The 20,462-nt window shown below is 40.6% G+C and overlaps 1 protein-coding gene across 4 annotated transcripts in view; it reads left to right on the top strand.

Moving 5' to 3' along the window:
* EML6 (EMAP like 6) overlaps nucleotides 1–20,462 on the top strand; it is a 282,419-nt gene that overhangs the window by 140,622 nt on the left and 121,335 nt on the right. For all 4 annotated transcript variants that reach the window (XR_015249223.1, XM_086701101.1, XM_025931862.2 and 1 more), the window contains exon 8: nucleotides 18,377–18,578. Coding sequence is in view for 3 of the 4 variants with exons in the window: in XM_086701101.1 (XP_086557227.1) it covers nucleotides 18,377–18,578 (202 nt within the window). In the remaining variant the exon portion in view is untranslated. The remainder of the gene's footprint in view (nucleotides 1–18,376; nucleotides 18,579–20,462) is intronic.

Here is a 20,462-nt window from a genome sequence, read left to right as displayed (position 1 = left end):
GGTCTGCGTGACTACTGCCCTCCTCTTCAGGACTTAGCTCAGATGAACCTGTCCTAATGTCTTATTTAAAATTGAAATCCCCTCAGCCTCTACTCCCCCAGGCACTCCCCATCTCCTTCTGCCAGATGTCCTTCTCACCTTGTAACAAACAATATAATTTTCCTTTTATTATGTTTACTGCTCTTGTCTGTTTCCACAAGATCAGGAAATTTTGTTCACTGATGCTTCCTAAGGGCTTAAAACAGTGCCTGGCACCTGCAGGTGCCCTGGAAATAGCTGCCAATGAGGGAATGAAAGGTGCGTTATGTGAGTGACTGGGGTGCAGAGCCTTGGGAAAGAGCACAAGTGACAAGGACACAGAGGGGGACACAGAGCCTGGTTCCTTTCTTTGGTCAACCTGCTGTATTCAAGCTTAAGCCCTTAAACACCAGTGGTCGGAGGTCAGAGAAAGGATTAGGGAGGCACATATCATGCCCATCACCTCAGATAGGTCACCCTGTTCTGGAGCACAGAAGGAAGGGTGGAGGACAAGATTGAAAGTGGCAGTCCAGGTTATTCTTCCCCACTAATCTTAATGCCCTTTGGCTTCCTCAAAGTACACTGAGGATCATAGAGTGAAGTGGTTCTCAGTCATGGCTGATTCTGTCTGCTAGAGGACAGTTGGCATTGCTTGGAGATGTTTTTGGCTGTCACAACTGTGGAGTGCTACTGGCATATCTGAGTAGAGACCAGGGATACTGCCGAACATCTTACAGTGACACCTTGCAATGTTCACCATCACGAGGAAAAACTATCCAGCACTCAATGTTAAACAGTGCTGTGGCTGAGCAGACCTGGTATAGAATATTCAAGAGACCAACTCTCAAATCTGTGAGCACCCTGGTTTACAGTAGAAACAGAGAAAGCACCTTCTTTTGTTCTGGTGGTTCCTTGGCTGGCTTTCTTACCTCCCTCTGTCACCTCTCCCCCTGTCTGCCCACCATTGTCCTTGGGGCCAGGCCACCTGCTTCACTGTTGTTCTGCTCAAGAACTGGAGGTACTACAGGAGACCAAGCATGAGCAGAAGGTGGGATGGTGAAATAGGCCGCCAGGGGACATGTGCGGTGTTGTTTGTTCAGACTCGAGGTGGAATGTGCTGTCACACGAGCAGAAGCTGACTAGTTTGTTCTGATAGTAATTGCCCTGTGAACACTCTTCTTGAACGTGTCTTAGATAAAAACCAGCCTGGGAGTTCCTTTGCTGTGTGGGTTTGGTCATGTGTTTCTGCCTTCAGAGGTCCTGTTAGGCTGTGTGGATTCTTCAGAGTTCCTATGGCCACAGGATTTGGAATCTTGTGGACTGAATTTTGCAATAGCCAAGGATTTGGTAAAGAGTAACTTTCATTATGAAGTCTGTTGGAATTCTCAGGCAGAGAGCCCTTAGAGACATGAGCAGCCGGCCATGAGTCCTTCCTGCTGCAGGAAGCCTGCAGACTAATTTAGGACTAGCCCCTGCCCAGCCTGTGGCAAGGCCCGACAACTCATGCAGCAGCTCCCAGTGTCCATCAAGGCCTTTGTGCTAAGTGTTCTGCAGGATCCCATTTTACATTTTTTCAAAATGTTTATTTTTGAAGGAGAGAGAGACAGAGTGTGAGGAGGTGAGGGGCAGACAGAAAGGGAGACACAGAATCCGAAGCAGGGTCTAGGCTTTGAGCTGTCAGCACAGAGCCCTACATGGTGCTCAAACTCCTGGACCACAAGATCATGACCTGAGCCAAAGTTGGTGCCCAACCGACGGAGCCACCCAGACACCCCTGCAGGATCCCATTTAACCCTTAACCGGGGGTCTCCAGGCATGGCAGCTCTCAGGGCATGAGATCTGTGTGATCACAGGGCCCCCTTCTCAGAAGGGCTCAGCACTTGGTTGAGTGCTTTTCTGTGGCCATGTTTGAAATTCTTAATGATTTTTTTTAACAAGGGGTCCCATGTTTGCATTTTGTGTTGAGCTCTGAAAATCATAATGCCAGGCCTGTCACTTAGTCGTCTGAGCTCACAAATCCCTGGAAGATGCACACCTTCCCTCCCCCTTGTTTCCTCCCGGTTACCAAACTCTGCCTTCAGCATTATTCTTAGGACATCAGGAGTCCCTGGCCTGCTCCAGACCCCTTTGGTGGCCTCAGCCACTTTATCCTAAGATGAATCAAGGGGCATCAGAGGTCCTTGCTGTCATGTCCTCATCCTCCCCCTACATTCCCTCCAACTGAGTGAATTCTCTCTTGTGTTTTTTTTTTTAATTACCTTTTACCTCTTTACTGAGGGTGCTCCTTAGTAATCCATCTTTAATAAGGTTAGGTTTGTAGGTGCAAGCCATCACCATATCTTGTTTCATTATTGGTACCATGTCCTGGAAGCATATCCACGGAGAAGGGCATTACCTTTGTGGGGAAGAGTGTTTGCTCCAGACTTGGTCTGCCCTAATCCTCATTTTTGTTCTCTGTCACATGATCACTCTGGGACTTTGGGCTATTAATATATATGGTAATTGCTGTAATTTCATCATTTATTCAACAGGTATTTACCGTCCCCATTTAGGGCCTGGTGCTGTCCATGGGGCCTCCTCCCGAGTCGTTAACATTCCCAGCATATATGTGCGATTCTGGGCACAGGCCTGGGTAATGCCAGTGAGGATCATGCCTGCCCATTTACACAGCTGGCTTGTTTGACTCAGAATTGACTTCTCATCATTGCACTTTCTTTTGCCTTCTGGTCATCAGACTTGGACTCTCTAATCCGCTAGGGCAGAGTTTTCCAACCTGTACCTGAAAAACCATTGCATTAGAATCAGCTGGTGATGTAGCTGGAAATCTGAATTTTCAACAATGGAACTAAATCTGATAACACACGCTGGCTTGGCAACCACTTGGTAGTGGCTCTCAACAAGCAGTCCTCTGCCCTGGGGTGCTAAAAATACCTATGCCTAGCCCCACTCCCGGCCAACCAAGAGGAATTTCTTGTTGGGGTTTAGGCATCCATATTTTTAAAAAACACTTTTTACGTAGCCTGCTTGGGATTCTCTCTCTCTCTCTCTCTCTCTGCCCCTCCTCTGCTCGCATGCTCTGTCTCAACATAAAAATAAATAAAACATTTTTTAAAAATGCTTTTCTTGTAGATTATGATGCACAATGAGGACCGAGCAACTGCTCTTGTCCCTTTGCTATATAGCAGACCTACGAGCCCTGGATTTAAGAACACAAATATCCCCCCACTCCCCCATCCACACACACACCGTCTTCCCTTCTTGGACCAAATAATTGGGGGAAAAGACCATTTTATTCCCCAAATAGTTTGTTCTGTCTTTGCGTGTTGGACCATAGCCTTTCCTTCCACCAGTCTGTGGTGCTAGCACATCAAAACAACAACAGCACCTAAGATATAACACAAGGAAGTAACTGCAACTTCTTTGTAGCTCCTGGTGTTAAATCTTCCTGGAGCTGGACTCGGACTGCACATACAGTAAGGTGCATTCCACTGAGACTAACAAAAACTTGCTGGTTAAGGTAACAACTCAGATTTATTAATTTCTTAAGTGCCAAACACTAGGTGAAGTGTTTAAATATATGACTGCATGGATTCCTCATAAGAGTGCTGCAAAGTATGAGTGCTGATATTCTCTCCACTTCACAGACAGGGACACTGAAGATTTGAAAGATTAAACAGCTTGCCATGGTCACAGCTGGGAGGGGTTGGGGCTGGCATATAAATCAGCCCAGATACTCAACCACTTGGTGAACTGATGGAAAATAAGCAGTGTCCTCTAGGTCTGTATGGATATTCATGTACTCATGGACTAGATCTACCCCTGCCCTGGTTTCAGGACATGCGCCAAAAGGATTAGAAGGATGCTGTTTACCACTCATTCTCTGCTCTGAGTATGAAACTGTGCGAAGGGTTGGTGAGATTTTGGTCTTTGTTGTAGATTTTTGTTTAGGTGGGTGGTTGCTCTTTACTGCCATCTGCTGGCTATCTGGACCAAGCACAGGCCAGAGCCCCACATTTCTCGTAGAGGAGTGCCCAAGAAAGCAACCTCACCTATTCAAAATGCCTTCAGCCCATACTGTCAAAAGTCTCTGAAACATGCACTTGTCCAGAAGAAAAGAGAACTGTGATTTTAAATACTTAGGATGGTTTTTCCTGGAGCTCTCTTTATTATTAGTGGATTTCTATCCGTATTTAAAATAATAGCTTATGTTTTTCTGACTCCCATAACAGAAGACAAAAAGCGAAAATAGCTTAGTCATTTCTCAATGCAACGGCAATCTTGGCCAGTCTGGCTAGGAAACCACGATTACATTACTGTTCTCTGCATTTGTGTCAGAGAAGGTAAAATCGAGTCTTAGTAGACAACAGAAGAACAATACTGTCAGAATCCTGTCAGGGATCTGCCACAACACCAGGGACTCTCCAGAATGTACCCAGAAGAGACTTCGCTGTTCTCTTCACCAGTCTTGCATGCAGAACAGCAATTAGGTTCAGAAATGATGAAAATAGGATATTATTAGCAAACTTGAATACAGTTCTATGCCTGCTGAGGTGTTTTCAGGAAGTGATTCCTATTTTAAACAGTTACCTTGGATGTCAGAGTGGTCCAGTATCCTATCCATCTTTTTAGGTAGACTCCTGGGATTGACCTATCTGATGTGGCAAAACATAATTTATCTGTTGGAAGAACTAAGTATTTATGGAGAGACTGAGTTGGTCTCTGAGAGAAAATGTTCACATCTCATTAAGTTTATATTGTAAATAATGAAAATGTAACAACTCCTTTCCTCCTCCTTTCCCCTCCCTCTGCCCATATTTAGTCAGAAATTATCCATATCAACTTTATTCTATTGCTTTTGCCTTCTGTAAAGCCTCTCCCATATGTTGATTAGTTGAGTGGAATCTTTTTTATCAAATGAAATCTGCTATGAAACAAATTGTGAGGTGCTGAGGGAAAACAGAGGTGGGATCCTCAAACTCTGACTCTTGGTCTCTTGATTTCCCACCCTCTCCTTGCCAAACCCTGTAGGCCCTATGGAGGAATCCAAGAACCCTCTGGACACAGTCTGAGAACACAGTGGGCGCTGTATAACTTGACAGGCTCATCGGTCTTCACTGAGTTGGAAAGTTTTTCTTTGTTCCTAAACCTCTTTTTAAAAGACAAAGCAAACATTGTAAAAATGTTAACATATGTCACTTCCAGGTGGCAGATTGTTTTTTTTTTTTTTTAATTTTTTTTTTTTTTCAACGTTTATTTACTTTTGGGACAGAGAGAGACATAGCATGAACGGGGGAGGGGCAGAGAGAGAGGGAGACACAGAATCGGAAACAGGCTCCAGGCTCTGAGCTATCAGCCCAGAGCCCGACGCGGGGCTCGAACTCACTGACCGCGAGATCATGACCTGGCTGAAGTCGGACGCTTAACCGACTGCGCCACCCAGGCGCCCCGCAGATTGTTTTTTATAATCTTTAACCTTTCTGAATCTGTTCCCCAAAATCAGTAGGTAAAAGAATAGTCGGGGTGGTGGGGAGAAAAAACTGTTTGTATACTGGACCAAATAAAATGCCAGATCTCTGGGAGAAATTTCAGTTTTCGAGCCATTTAGCCTCATGGAAGAGGACGTGCTGTTGGAGGCCATGGGGAGAACTGGCATACTCATGCTTACGGGACAGCCACAGGTGCCAGGCCTGCTCAGAAAGGGGGAGTCTTGAAGACAGTGGAATTAGGAGGGGATTGGGGTTTGGCTCTTTCAATAAGAGTTAAACACACTGCTGAGACCTGTGCGTATATCTGTACGTGTCCATCATTTTTGTTGAGATGTAATTGATATGACATCATCTCAGGTGTACATAATGATTCAATATGTGTATATATTGCAAAATGATCACTGCAGTAAGTGTAGTTAATGTCTGTCACCACAGTTACAATTTTTTTCTTTCACTGCGAACTTTTAAGATCTACTCTCTGATCAAGTTACAGATATACAACACAGTGTTGTGAGCCTATAGTCATCATGTTGTTTGTTACATTCCCAGGACTTAACTTATTTTAGAACTCTCTGTTTGTATATTTTGACTACCTCTTGCCTACCTCGCATCCCCACCCCACACCTGAACAACCACCAATCTGTTCCCTGTATCAGTGAATTCGGGTTTGCTTGTTTGTTTTTTAGATTCCACATAAAAGTGAGTTCATATAATATTTGTATTTCTCTGACTTATTTCACTTAGCATAATGCCCTCAATTGGTGTCTCCTTTTTTATGGCTGAATAATATTCCTGTGTGTGTGTGTGTGTATGCATGTATGCCACATTTTCTTTATTCCTTTATCCACCGATAAACCCTTAGCCCGAACATGGAAGCAGCCTATTGTAAATAATGCTACAGTGAACATGGAGTTTTGAATTAGTGTTCTTGTTTCCTTTGGGTAAATATCTGTCTGTGGAATTGCTTGATCATGTGTTAGTTGTATTTTTAATTTTTGAGAAACCTCCATGTCGCTTACTACAGTGGCTGCGCCAGTTTACCTTTCCACCAGCGGTGTACAAGGGTTCCCTTTTCTCCACATCCTCACCAACACGTGTTATTTCTTGTCTCTTTAAATGATAGCCATTGTGCAGTGGTATCTCATTGTGGTTTTGATTTGCATTTCCCTGATGATGGGTGATATCCAGCACTTTTTCATGCATCTGTTGGTTATCTGTAGGTCTTCTTTGGAGAAATGTCTATTCACATTCTCTGCCCATTTTTAAATTGGATTCTTTATTTTATTTTTTTGCTTGAGCTGCATGAGTTATTTATGTATTTTGGATATTCACATCTTATCAGATATTTGATATGCCAATACTTTCTTCAGTAGGTTACCTTTTCATTTTGCTTTTGCTTTTGCTTTCGTTTGCTGTGCAGGAGCTTCTTAGTTTGAAGTAGTCTCAGTTGTTTATTTTTGCTTTTGTTGCCTTTACTTTTGGTGTGAGGCAAAAAAATCATTGCCAAGAGTGACTTCAGAAAGCCTATGTTTCCTTCTAGGAGTTTTATGGTTTCAGCTCTTATGCTCTTTTTTGTTTTTAAATGTTTATTTATTTGTTTTGAAAGAGAGTGTGTGTGTGAGTGTGAGTAGGGAAGGGAGAGAGAGAGAGAGGGAGAGAGAGTCCCAAGCAGGCCCCCATACTCAACATACCACAATCACCATGAGATCACAACCTGAGCTGCATTCAAGAGTCTGATGCTTAACCAGCTGAGCCACCCAGCTCATATATTCTTGAATCCATAAGGAGTTAACTTCTATGTACGGTGTAAGATAGTGGTCCAGTTACATTCTTCTGTGTGTGGCTGTCCAGTCTTCCCAACACTCACTATTGAAAAGACTGTCCCTTTCCCACTGTCCCTTGATTCCTTTGTCATAAATCAATTGACCATATATCTATGGTCTCAATTCTGGAGTCTCTATATATCTGGAGTCTCAATTCTGTTCCACTGATCTGTGTGTCTCTGTTTATACCAATATCATACTGTTTGGGTTACTGTAACTTTGTGATAGAATTTGATTTCAGGAAGCATGTTGCCTCCAGCTTTGTTCTTAAGATTGTTTTGTCTATTCAGGGTCTTTCGTGGTTCCATACAACAAATTTTAGGGTTGTTTATTCTACAAAAAATGCCATTAGAATTTTGATAGGGATTGCATTGAAACTGCAAAGTGCTTTGTGTCGTATGAGCATTCTACTTATTTTAACAATCTTAATTTTTTTCAGTTCATAAGCATGGAATATCTTTCCATGGATTTGTGTCATCATCAGTTTTTTTCATCAATGTCTTATAGTTTTTAGTGTACAGGTCTTTTACCTCCTTAGTTAAATTTATTCCTAGGTATTTATTCTTTTTGATGCAATTATAGGTGGGTTTGTTTACTTAGTTTCTCTTGCTGATAGGTCATTTTTAGCATATACAAATGCAGCTGATTGGGGGTATTGATTTTGTATCCTGCAACTTCATTGAATTTGTGATTAGTTCTAAATTTTTTGTGATCCTTTAGTGTTTTCTATATATCAAATCATGTTATCTGCAAATAGTGACAGTTTCACTTCTTCCTTAACAATTTAGGTGCCTTTTACTTCTTTTTTTTGCCAAGTTGCCCTGAGTAGGACTTTCAAATACTACACTGAATAAGTGACAAGAGTAGGCATCCTTATCTTGTTCCTCATCTTAGAAAAAAGCTTTTAGCTTTTCCCCATTGAGTATAATGTTAGCTGTATACTTGTCGTATGTAGCCTTCGTTATGTTGAGTTACATTCCCTCTTTGTGTGCTTTGTTGAGAGTTTTTATCATAAATGAATAATGAGTTTTGTCAGATGCGTTTTCTGTATCTATTGAGATGATCATATGACTTATATCCTTCACTTTGTTAATGTGGTGTACCATATTGATTGGTACGTAGATGTCGTACATTCTTGCATCACTGGAATAAATCCCTCTTGACCATGGTGTAAGAATCTTTTATGGTATTGTTGAATTTGATTTGCAAAAATTTTTTCGTGACTTTTAAATCTATGCTTATCAGGCAAGTGGCCTATAATTTTTTTTAATGTATATAATTTACTGTCAGATTGGCTTACATACAACACCCAGTGCTCATCCCAACAAGTGCCCTCCTCAGTGCCCATCAGCCAGTTTCCCTCTGCCCCACCCCCTCATCCACCTTAGTTTGTTCTCTGTATTTATTTATTTTAATTAATTTTTAAAATTTACATCCAAGTTAGTTAGCGTATAGTGCAACAATGATTTCAGGAGTAGATTCCTTAATGCCCCTTACCCATTTAGCCCGTCCCCATTCCCACAACCCCTCCAGTAACCCTCTATTCTCCATATTTAAGAGTCTCATGTTTTGTCTCCCTCCCTGTTTTTATATTATTTTTGCTTCCCTTCCCTTATGTTCATCTGTTTTGTATCTTAAAGTTCTCATATCAGTGAAGTCATATGATATTTGTCTTTCTCTAATTTCGCTTAGCATAATACCCTCTAGTTCCATCCACATAGTTGCAAATGGCAAGATTTCATTCTTTTTGATTGCTTAGTAATATCCCGTTGTATATTTATACCACATCTTCTTTATCCATTCATCCATCGAGGGACATTTGGGCATTTTCCATACTTTGACTATTGTTGAGAGTGCTGCTATAAACATTGGGGTGCATGTGCCCCTTCAGAACAGCATACCTCTATCCCTTGGATAAATACCTATTAGTGCAATTGCTGGGTCGTAGGGTAGTTCTATTTTTAATTTTTTGAGGAACCTCCACAGTTTTCCAGAGTGGCTGCACCAGTTGGCATTCCCATCAGCAGTGCAAAAGAGATCCTCTTTCTCTGCATCTTCGCCAACATCTCTTGTTGCCTGAGTTGTTAATGTTAGCCATTCTGACAGGTGTGAGATGGTATCTCCTTGTGGTTTTGATTTGTATTTCCCTAATGATGAGTGATGTGGAGCATTTTTTCATGTGTTGGTTGGCCATCTGGATGTCTTCTTTGGAGAAGTGTCTATTCATGTTTTTTGCCCATTTCTTCACTGGATTATTTGTTTTTTGGGTGTTGGATTTGATAAGTTCTTTATAGATTTTGCATACTAACCCTTTATCTGATATGTCATTTGCAAATATCTTCTCCCACTCCATTGGTTGCCTTTTAGTTTTGCTGATTGTTTCCTTTGCTGTGCAGAAGCTTTTTATTTTGACAAAGTCCCAATAGTCTATTTTTGCTCTTGTTTCCCTTGCCTCTGGGGACGTGATGAGTAAAAAGTTGCTGTGGCCAACGTCAAGGAGGTTTTTGCCTGCTCTCTCCTCAAAGATTTTGATGGATTCCTGTCTTACATTTAGGTCTTTCATCCATTTTGAGTTTATTTTTGTGTATGGTGGTAGGAAAGTGGTCCAGGTTCATTTTTCTGCATATCGCTGTCCGGTTTTCCCAGCACCACTTGCTGAAGAGACTGTCTTTATTCTATTAAGTATTTGTCAAAGATTAGTTGGCCATATGTTTCTGGGTCCATTTCTGGTTTCTCTATTCTGTTGCATTGATCTGAGTGTCTGTTCTTGTGCCAGTACCATACTGTCTTGATGATTACAGCTTTGTAATATAGCTTACACTCAGGCCTTTAAATTTTTTTGTGAAATCTTTGCCTGGTTTTTATATCGAGTTTATTGAGGCCTCATACAATCAGTTTGGAAGGGTTTCCTCCTCTTATATTTTTTGGAAGCATTTCAGAAGGATTGATAATAATTCTTTAAATGTGTAGTAGAATTTGCCAGTGAGGCCATTTGATACTGGGTTTTCCTTTGCTGGAGGTTTTTGATTACTGATTCAATTTCCTTACTCAGTATTGGTCTGCTCATATTTTCTACTTCTTCATAATTCAGTCTTGGTAGATTGTATGTTTCTAGGGATTTTTCCATTTCTTTTAGTTTGTCCAGTTTGTATGTATATATCTCTTTATACCTTTGTATTTCTGTGGTATCAGTTACAAGGTCTCCTCTTTCACTTCTGATTTTATTTAAGTCCTCTCTTGTTTCTTGGTGAGTTTAGCTTAAGGTTTATCTATTTTGCTTTTCTCTTAACAAAAAAACCAACCAACACAACAAAAAAACACCCAACTCTTAGTTTTGTTGTTATTGTTGATATTTTGTTGATATTTTCTGTTGTCTTTTAGTCTCTTACTTAATTTATTTCTGCACTGCTCTTTATTTTCTTCCTTCTCCTTACTTTGAGCTTCATCTGTTCTTATTTTTCTAGTTCCTTGAAGTATAAAGTTAGGTTGCTAATTTAAGATCTTTTCTGTTATTTAATGTAGGTTTTTATCTCAGTGAACTTCGCTCTTAGAACTGCCCTCGCTGCATCTTAAAGGTTTTGGTATGTTGTATTTCTATTTTCATTTTTAAAAATTTCTTTTGATTTCTTGTTTGACCCATTGATTGTTTAGTAGCATGTTGTTTCACCATCACATATATGTGAATTTTCTAATTTTGTTCTTGTCATTGACACCTAATTTCATACCTTTGTGATCAGAAAAGATGTTTAGTATGATTTCAGTCTTCTTAAATTTGTTAAGAATTGTGGCCTAATGTGTGATCTATCCTGGAGAATATTCCATATGCACTTGAGAAGAACTCACCTTCTGTTGCTTTTGGGTGGAATGTTTTTTAAATGTCTTTTAAGTCCATCTGTCTAATGTGTCATTTAAGGCCATTGTTTCTTTATGATTTAATGTCTAGATCATCTATCCTTTGAGGAAAGTAGGGTATTAAAGTCTGCTACTGTATTGTATTGCTGTACATATTTATCCATTTAGGTCTGTTAATGTTTGCTTTATATATTTAGGTTTTCCTGTGATGTGTGCATAAACATTTACAAATATGTCTTCTTGCTGGATTGACACCTTTATCATTATATAATGACCTTCTTTGTCTCTTACTGCAGTCATTGTCTTCAAGCCTATCTTGTATAGGTATCCCAGATTTCTTTTGGTTTCTGTTTCCATGGAATATCTTTTTCTATCCCTTTTAGTCTTTGTGTGTCCTTAAATCTGAAATAAGTCTGTTGTAGGCAGTGCATAGATAGGTCTTCAGTTTTTTTTTATCCATCAGCCACCCTGTGTCTTTGGATTGGAGAATTTTTTCCATTTACATTTAAAGTAATTATTGATCAGTATTACTGTCATTTTGTTCATTGTTTTACGACTATTTTGTAATTCCTTTGTTCTTCTCTTGCTTTGTTCCTTTTGTGATTTGATGATTTTCAGTAGTGGTATGCTTAGATTTCTTTGTCTCTACTGTATCTATTACAGTTTTGCTTTGTGATTGCCATGAGGCTTTTACAAAACAACTTATAACAGAATATTTTAAGTTGATAATAGTTTGAATGCCTAATAAAGCTTAATATTTTTACTCCTCCCTGCCCCCCTATTTTGTTTTTGATGTTACAACTTAATATCTTTTTTCTTTTGTCCATTAACAAATTATTATAGTTATAGTTTTTATTACTTTTGTCTTTTAACTTTCATACTATCTTTATATGTAATTAACCCACCACCTGTACAACATTAAATTATTCTGAATTGTACTCTATATTTGCCTTTACAGATGGGATTTAAACTTTCTTATGTTTTCCTATTATTGATCAGTGCCCTTTTATCTCAACTTGAAGAAGTCCCTAGAACATTTCTTGTCAGGCTGTTCCAGTGGCGATGAAGTATTTGAACTTTTAATTGTGTGGTGAAGTCTTTCTCTCTCTTTCAATTCTGAAGGACAACTATTACAGGTAGTATATTTTTAGTTGGCAGTTTTTTTCTTCAGCAAGTTAAATATATTGTGCCACTCCCTCTGGACTGCAAGGTTTCTGCTGAAAATCTGCTTTAAGTCTTAAATTGTTTTTCTCTTGCTGCCTATCAGATTCCTTGTCTTTAACTTTTGACACTTTAATTATAATGAGTCATAGTATAGGTTTCTTTGGGTTACCTTATGTGGAATTCTCTGTGTGTCCTGGATCCGGATGTCTGTTTCCTTCCCCATGGTAGGGAAATTTTCAGCCATTATTTCTGCAAATGAGTTTTCTGCCCCATTCTCTCTCTTCTCCCCTAGGACCCTTATAATGCCAATGTTAGTCTACTTGATATTGTTGCATAAGTCCCTTAAGCTGTCTTCACTCTTTTTCATCCTTTTTTCTTTCTGTTGCTCTCACTGGGTGAGTTCCACTGCCCTGTGTTTGAGTTTACTGATGTTTTTCCTTCCTCATCTAGTCTGCTGTTGAACCCCTCTAGTGTATTATTCAGTTATTATATTCTTCATCTCTGTGATTTCTCTTTCGTGCTTTCTTATAGTTTTAATTTCTTCATTGAAATTCTCACTTTGTTCATGCTTTGTTCTCCTGAGTTTAGTAAGCATCTGAATGGCTGTTATTTTTGAACTCTTTATCAGGTAGATGACTTATTACCAATTCATTGTGGTTTTTTTCTGAGATTTTTACGTTGTTCTCTTGAGCATATACTTCTGTTTGTTCATTTTTTCCTTGACTCTCATTCTTGGTTTCTCAGCTTTAGATAAAACAGCCACCTCCCCAGTCTTAAAGAGATGGCCTCATGTAGATGAATCTTATTGGTTTTTTTTTTAAGTTTTTTCTTTTTAATGTTTATTAGAGACAGAGCATGAGTGGGAGAGGGGAAGAAGGAGAGGGAGACACAGAATCTTAAGCAGGCTCCAGGCTCTGAACTGGACAGAGCTGGACATGGGACTCGAAATCACTATCTGCAAGATCTTGACCTGAGCTGAAATTGGATGATTAGCTGACTGAGCCACCCAGGAGCCCCTGAATCTTACTGTGTAATGCTGCCCTAGCTCTTGATTGTCTTTCAAACCTTTATGATGGTATAAACAGCCTACTTCGTTCTTTGTCACTTCTGGTAGTTGAAGGTAAGCTAAGACCTGTCAGTGTCCCAAAAGGTAGGATCTTAGCACCTATTTTCAATCTGACTGGGAGCCAGACCTCAGACAGCAGCTTTTAAAGTAAATACATGTAGGGGTGCCTGGGTGGCTCAGTCGGTTGAGCGTCTGACTTCGGCTCAGGTCACGATCTCGCAGTCCGTGAGTTCGAGCCCCGCGTCGGGCTCTGGGCTGATGGCTCAGAGCCTGGAGCCTGCTTCCGATTCTGTGTCTCCCTCTCTCTCTGCCCCTCCCCCGTTCATGCTCTGTCTCTCTCTGTCTCAAAAATAAATAAATGTTAAAAAAAATTTTTTTTAAGTAAATACATGTAGCTATTTCAGAGAAAGAGCCAGAGATGGGCATTTTTGTTTGTTCTCTCTGCACTGAGCCCTGGGGTGATAGCTAGTTAAGAATTTTTTGTTTCTTTGCTTACCCTGCCATTGCATCTGTGAACACAAGCTCTGGTGGCTTTCAGAACCAGGTTATCAAGAGATGTATCCTTTGAGGGCAAGGTCCAAAAGCTGGGGTCCCAGACCTGTGCATAAGCTCCTTTCTTGGAGACACTGATGACCTGGTAGGACAGAGGGACAGTGTAAAGATGGTACCCACCGGCCTCCCTGATCTCTGGAGAGGATTGCATTCAACCTCTAGATGTGTATTTATTTAGAAGTTGGCCCTTCAGGCCACAGCTTTGAAGATAAAGTAATTGGCCTTTTCTACAGAAAGATGGTACCTCAGTCTTCTTTGTCTCTGCTGCCTTAGGGGGTAGTTGATTAAGAATGGCTTCTCAGATTTCTCCATTTGCCTCGGGGTGTTGTATGTAAGTGATGAATCACTGAATTCTCCTGAACCTAATATTGCACTGTATGTTAACTAACTAGGATTTACATAAAAGTTTGAAAAGGAAAAATAAATAAAAGTAAAATATATTTTATAGATAATAAGGGAAATTTTATTGTGAACTGGACGATACCAAATTTTGTCAAGTATGGTTATGGTACTATGGCTATATCAAAGGTCCATATTATTAGAGATGCCAACTAAAGTATGGGAGGTACAAAATTATATGATTACTGAAATTTGCTTTTAAAAGAAAAAAGAAATAGAGGCTTATGTGGGAAATTTTGATAATTATTAAATCTGAGTGAAGGATAAAAAATAAAACTGTTTTTCCATTTGTTACAGTCCTGTAGGATCAATGAATGTAGGCACTGCTGGCAGAAAGTTCAAGGGGTGACCCTTGGGCAGTAGCCACAAAAACCATGGTGCCCCTTGTATCTTTCATGGAGATAACAGCAAGCTGGAAGGCAGAGGGAAGTGTCTATGTGGCACCCTCCAGCCTCTTCAGTCTTTGCGGAGTATTTCAGTAGGCCTCTAGATGTGTGTTAGGTTAGATGCCTGCCCTTCAGACTGAAACTTTAAGCAAATAGGCCTGTTTCACAGAAAGACTGGGTATTTCAGGTACCCCTGCACCAGACCCTGGAATATAGGCACAGTGAACCCACTGTTTTTCAGTTTGCTATAACCTTGTGGATCTTGTGGATACAAGCCCTATTGGCTTTCAAAACTAGGTATTTGGGGGGGTTCATCTCTCAGGTGCAGGTCTTAGGTAGTGGAGTGCCGGATGTGGTGTTCAAACCCTCCACTTCTCAGAAAGAAGCTCATAGTTGTGAGCTTCCCAATCGTGGGTTACTGGCCCAAGGGTGAGATTTATATTGAGATTATGTCTGAGCCTACCCTACTCATTTAGATGTGAGGGTTTGTGTGTGTGTGTGTGTGTGTGTGTGTGTGTGTGTGTGTGTGTGTGTGTTTTGTTGTTTGCCTGATACATAGGAATTGTTCAAGTACTTTTGGATTTCTTTCAGAGGGAATTGTCCCATATGTAGCTGTCGATTAGGTGTGACCATGGGAGGAGGTGAATTCAGGATCCTCTTACATTCCATCTTGAATCAGAACCTTGTATATATCATTTTAATTGATTTTTGGTGTATAAATGTCTGCTTACAAATGTCTTGCTCCTCTTTAGAATGTAATTTCCAATAGGGCATGGGCTGGCTTGTTCACTGTTCAAGCTCTGGTCTTGGGCACATGGTAGGCACTTAATAAAAATTGTTTGAATGAGTGAGTCAATATATCCCTCCTTTAAATGGTTTCATTGAGGATGAGGATATTCTTTTATTTCTTGGTTATCTCCAAGGACACAAGAAATGTTTGTGATTCTAATGTTTTATTTTATTCAGCCATTTTCATTGAGCATGTACTACATGTCAAACACTGTGGTAGGTACTGAGGATACAACAGTGTATAAAACTGAGAAAACTCCTGTATTCACAGACATTAGTGAGATGAAACGGACAATAAATATAATAAAAAGTAAATTATTTGAGATTTTACTGATACTGCAGTGGAATTAACATCCCTCTTTACTTCCTGTTTTCTGAAGAACAAGGTGTTGTACCTCTTCTGGAATAAAATCATAGGTGGTCCTAAGGGAGGATCTGCTGGGAGGACAGCAGGGAGACAAATTGACTCCCCTCCTGGAAGAAACTGGACTGTGTTAATTAGAGAGTGGTAACTAAACCTCTAGAAAAGCGTGAGAAAGAGATAAGGACAAGAAAGGGACAGGGCAAAGAGATTGTTGCTATAAGGCAGAGTTGCCTGCCGCTAAGCTGCCTGCCCTGTCATTCTGCAGTCTTCCTATGGCTGCTTTCACCACGTCCCTGTCCGTCCCAACCTTGAAAGCCTGTCACGATGTTTGCTAGAAAGGTTTTGAATGACCCTGAACTAACCGTTGCCAAGGTATCTCTACTTACTAAAAGCAGGAATAATAAATCTGCCAGTGTGCTTTCTCCTTCCATTTCAAGACATGTAACTGCATTCAGAGCAAGGGGTAAAGAGAGTTACTGAGTGTAAAAATAGGCTTGTGCATCAAAAAAAAAAAAAAAAAAATACTTTTTTTTGTAAATAAATGCATCATCTCATCGGATCCTTTTAAGGCCACTGTGAGTTGATTAAAGTGAGGATTACAAAGTGTGCCCATATACCCCCAGTTAACCCTTCTTTTGTCCCAGCATCCCATTTGCCTTAGCATTTGTCCTGGATTTTTTTTTATGGACTTAATTTTTTTAGAGCAGCTTCAGGTTCACAGCAAAATTAAATGGAAGGTATAGAGATTTCTCCTATCCCCCCTGCCACCATATATGCCCTGCCTCCCTGACTATCCACACCCCCCACCGGAGTGGTACCTTTGTTACCATGGGAGAAGCTACATTGATGTATCATCACTCAAAGCCCGTAGTTGGCATTAGAGTTCACATTCAGTGTTGTATATTCTGTGCATATTACATGCATAGTAACATGTATCTACCATGATAGTGAAGAGTTTCAGGGCCTTGGAAATCCTCTGTGCCCTGCCTATTCGTTCCTCTGTTCTGGACTTTTCATTTTGTAATGCAGTGTCACTATGATTTTATCTTTGAAAATATTTTGATAGAACTTTTTATTTTAACATGGTAAAGCTGCTTTCTTGGGGAAAAAAATAAACATTTTGAAGTATGTAAATTTAATTTGACTTTCAAAGTAGTCACAATTTGGGTGATAAATTACATGGTCTCCTTAATTATAGTCTGCATTTAATGCAGAGAAAACTGGTCTCCAGAGAGAAAGGGACCCTCCTGGTGTGTCTGGCCAATCAAGTGTAGAGCAGGACTAAAGACCTGTGCTCTGACTTCTGGTACTTTCTACGCCGAAGACAGGAAGCCCACTAGGGAGACGACTCAGATCTCAAAGCTTACCACATCCCTGCCTTATTTACAGTACTTATGAAAGTGGGATTCTATCTGTATTTCTAATTCAGACCTGAGAAAACTCACGAAGTGAATAAATAATGTACCTGGTAAGCAACAAAACTGACAAGAAGTTCAAGAGATCACAAATCAGACAGACAAATAAAGACCTGCCTGGAGAGTATGAAGTACTCCTGAGGTGGAAGATTGTGTTTCAAAGAAGTACTGTGCCTTTAGGGAGCATTGTATAAAATGTTAAGTGGGGGAAGAATAACATCTTCACTGACAAATGTTTGATGGTATTTTGAGACTGAAATCAGTTTCATTTGCATATTTCTGGGACATGGTACATCTGTTTATCCAGCAAAATGAGTCTAGGTTCTGATCATAGTAAACTTACCCGATATGACAATTAGCCATTCTGGAGTATTACCCACATAGAATTTTAACATAGCGTTAGGGGCGCCTGGGTGGCTCAGTCGGTGAAGCTGTCCGACTTTGGCTCATGTTATGATCTCGCAGCTCATGAGTTTGAGCCCCGTATGGGGCTCTGTGCGGACAGCTCAGAGCCTGGGGCCTGCTTCTTTGTCTCCCTCTCTCTCTGCCCCTCCCCCACTGGTGCATGCTCGTTTGCGTGCGCGCGCGCTCTCTCTCTTTCTCTCACTCTCTCTCTCAAAACTAAAACTAAACATTAAAATTTTTTTTGTTTTTAACTTTTAATACAGTGTTAGCATCCTAAAGACTGAAGTGACTGTTAACTTTTCCGTAGTAAATCAGAAGTACATTATTTCAAAAAGGGATAGGTTTTCATAAAGACCTATTTCTTCTAATACTCACTTTAAGATGTAGTATTTCACATGCATCCTGATATTAAAACACATGGTTATCCTAAGTTAGACGGGAAAGAGTGACTACTCATGTGTAAAATCCAGATGGTGAGGGGTAAGGAAATGGTAAATAATACAGGATGGTGTGTGGTGTTGGTGTTTCTCCTTCAGGAGTTTTTAAGATGTGTTACATCAGATGCTATCCTGGTGAAAGGACATGTAGGTGTTTTCCTTTCTTCGTCAATGGTGTGAATACACGCTTTCATTTTATTTAATTGCTTGTTTCCCTCAGGCCTCTCCATCCGGAGCGTGTGCTGGAAAGCAGACCGCCTCCTAGCAGGGACCCAGGACAGTGAGATATTTGAAGTGATTGTGCGCGAACGAGACAAGCCAATGCTGATCCTGCAAGGCCACTGTGAGGGGGAGCTCTGGGCTCTGGCCCTGCACCCCAAGAAGCCCCTGGCTGTGACGGGAAGTGACGATCGCTCTGTCAGGTGAGGCCTTGGCATTGGCGGTCGTCAGGTACTGACTGCCTTGGGACAACAGAGTCACTGTGCCCAAATTTGCTTGTTACGCAAGAGACGGATAAACCACAGTGTAGAACCACACGTGTTCCAAACAGAACGTTGAGACACTGAGTCCAACCACACTTGGCTTCTTAGCATTTTGTTGTTGCCGCCTTTCTCTGGCTGTATCTTAAGTTGTGAAAGTGCTCTGAGTGAGTGAAAATACACTGCTCCTGGTTAGATAGGCTCCCAGTTCTCTTTCAATCAAAGATAAGAGCTCAGCGCATTCATCTGTGCTAAGATCATATTTGCCCCTCATATGCTGGGTCATCTGCAGGGGACTGCACACGGCATTTCCGTTTTCTCCTACCTTCATCTCCACTGGTGAATTCATGAACTCGTCTTCAAAAGAACTTAAGTTCTGATTTTCAGAGTTGCCTTCAGTATGTGAGTAAACAGTTCTTTCTTTGCAAATTCTCGAATGGAATTTTGGACATTGTCCTCAAATCAAAGGAAAGTGCTGGTTCCTGAGAAAATAGGCAATTTTATTAGGGCCTCAAGGATTCTTGCTGTGGATCATTTGTTATTCTTTGAGAGCACAGCATTGCATAAAATGAGCAATACCAGGACACCTCTGATGTCCTTGTGACTGTTGAAGGACTGAACACAGGGTTTAGAAGTGTGTGATGAAGTTTGTTACACTGACTTCAATATTTTTGTATTTACTGCTGACCTTTAAATGTGCCCAATGACAAGCAGGCCAGAAAGAGTGTATGCCGGTGGGAGGGAGAGGCTGGTCCATCAGTTTGTTGATTGATTACTGCTTCTGGGCTCTAGTAGCTAAATTAGAATTTTGTAGACTAGAAGCAGGTTCCTGCTTCTCCCTTGCTCTTACTCTGTATGTCTGTGAATCTGATCAAGACACGGTGTGCTCATTACTGAGGTATAATTTTAAAAGTAAATCCATTTTGTGATCTTTACCAGGCCCTGAAGCCCCATCAATCTAAAGATCAGTGAAACAGTGTGTCTCCATGTGGCATCAATGTTTATTTGGCTTAAGTTTCTCTTTACCCAACTTTCTCCTCTCTTCCTTTTCCTTCCTTTACTCTGAGCTTTCCCCGAACAGGCAAAATGTTACCACCAACTTACTCAAACACCTGAGATACTCGATTTATATTTATCCAGGTAGAAATGATTTCAAGAAAGTCTTTGGCTTTTGTATTTTGACAAATTAGTTGAGTCTCAAAATTGCAAACATCTCCAAGGAGCCCTGGCTGTCAGAATTTGTCTTATTCCTCTTAACCATTAATTTGGCTCAAATGACAAATGTTATTTTACACAGAGTATTGAAATTTAAGAAGGGTCTGACTCCTAATTTCTTGAGCAAGATCAGCTTAGTGACTTTATAGGATGGTACAGTCTACTGGGGAGTGATGGTTTCTGCATGCTAGTAAAGCAAAGCTTACATTGCTTAAAATAGTACAAGGCTAAAAGCAGCATGAGATTATGAATAATGGACGAGGTATTGAAAGACTACCATGAGCTTTAGGCTGAACAGTGCAAGCTGCCTAAGGGATCAGTAAGCTCTTCACTGTGCAACTCTCCATTTTAAGGAGCATGCCCCCGTCCGTCCTGATGGCAGAATGCATTTAGAGAAACTGCACCACATGTGACTTATTCTTGCTTCCCTATGGCGGAACTCGAGATTCTCTGTCCCCTCTGGCAGATACTAATGTTTGTATGTTAAGAGAAGCCTGTCTTAAGAGTACTAACAGATAGAGGTCAGTTACCCAATCACAACTGACATTTAAATGCTTATTTGCATCTTCAAATACCTAGTCCACGTTCACTCAGTCTGAGGTGCCTGGATTA

The sequence above is a fragment of the Puma concolor genome, chromosome A3 (genome assembly GCF_028749965.1).
Source record: "Puma concolor isolate L17-30 chromosome A3, mPumCon1.1.hap2, whole genome shotgun sequence".
Classification (NCBI taxonomy): domain Eukaryota; kingdom Metazoa; phylum Chordata; class Mammalia; order Carnivora; family Felidae; genus Puma; species Puma concolor.
The sequence above is the reverse complement of the archived record's forward strand: the minus strand, read 5'-3'. Positions and strand labels throughout refer to the sequence as shown.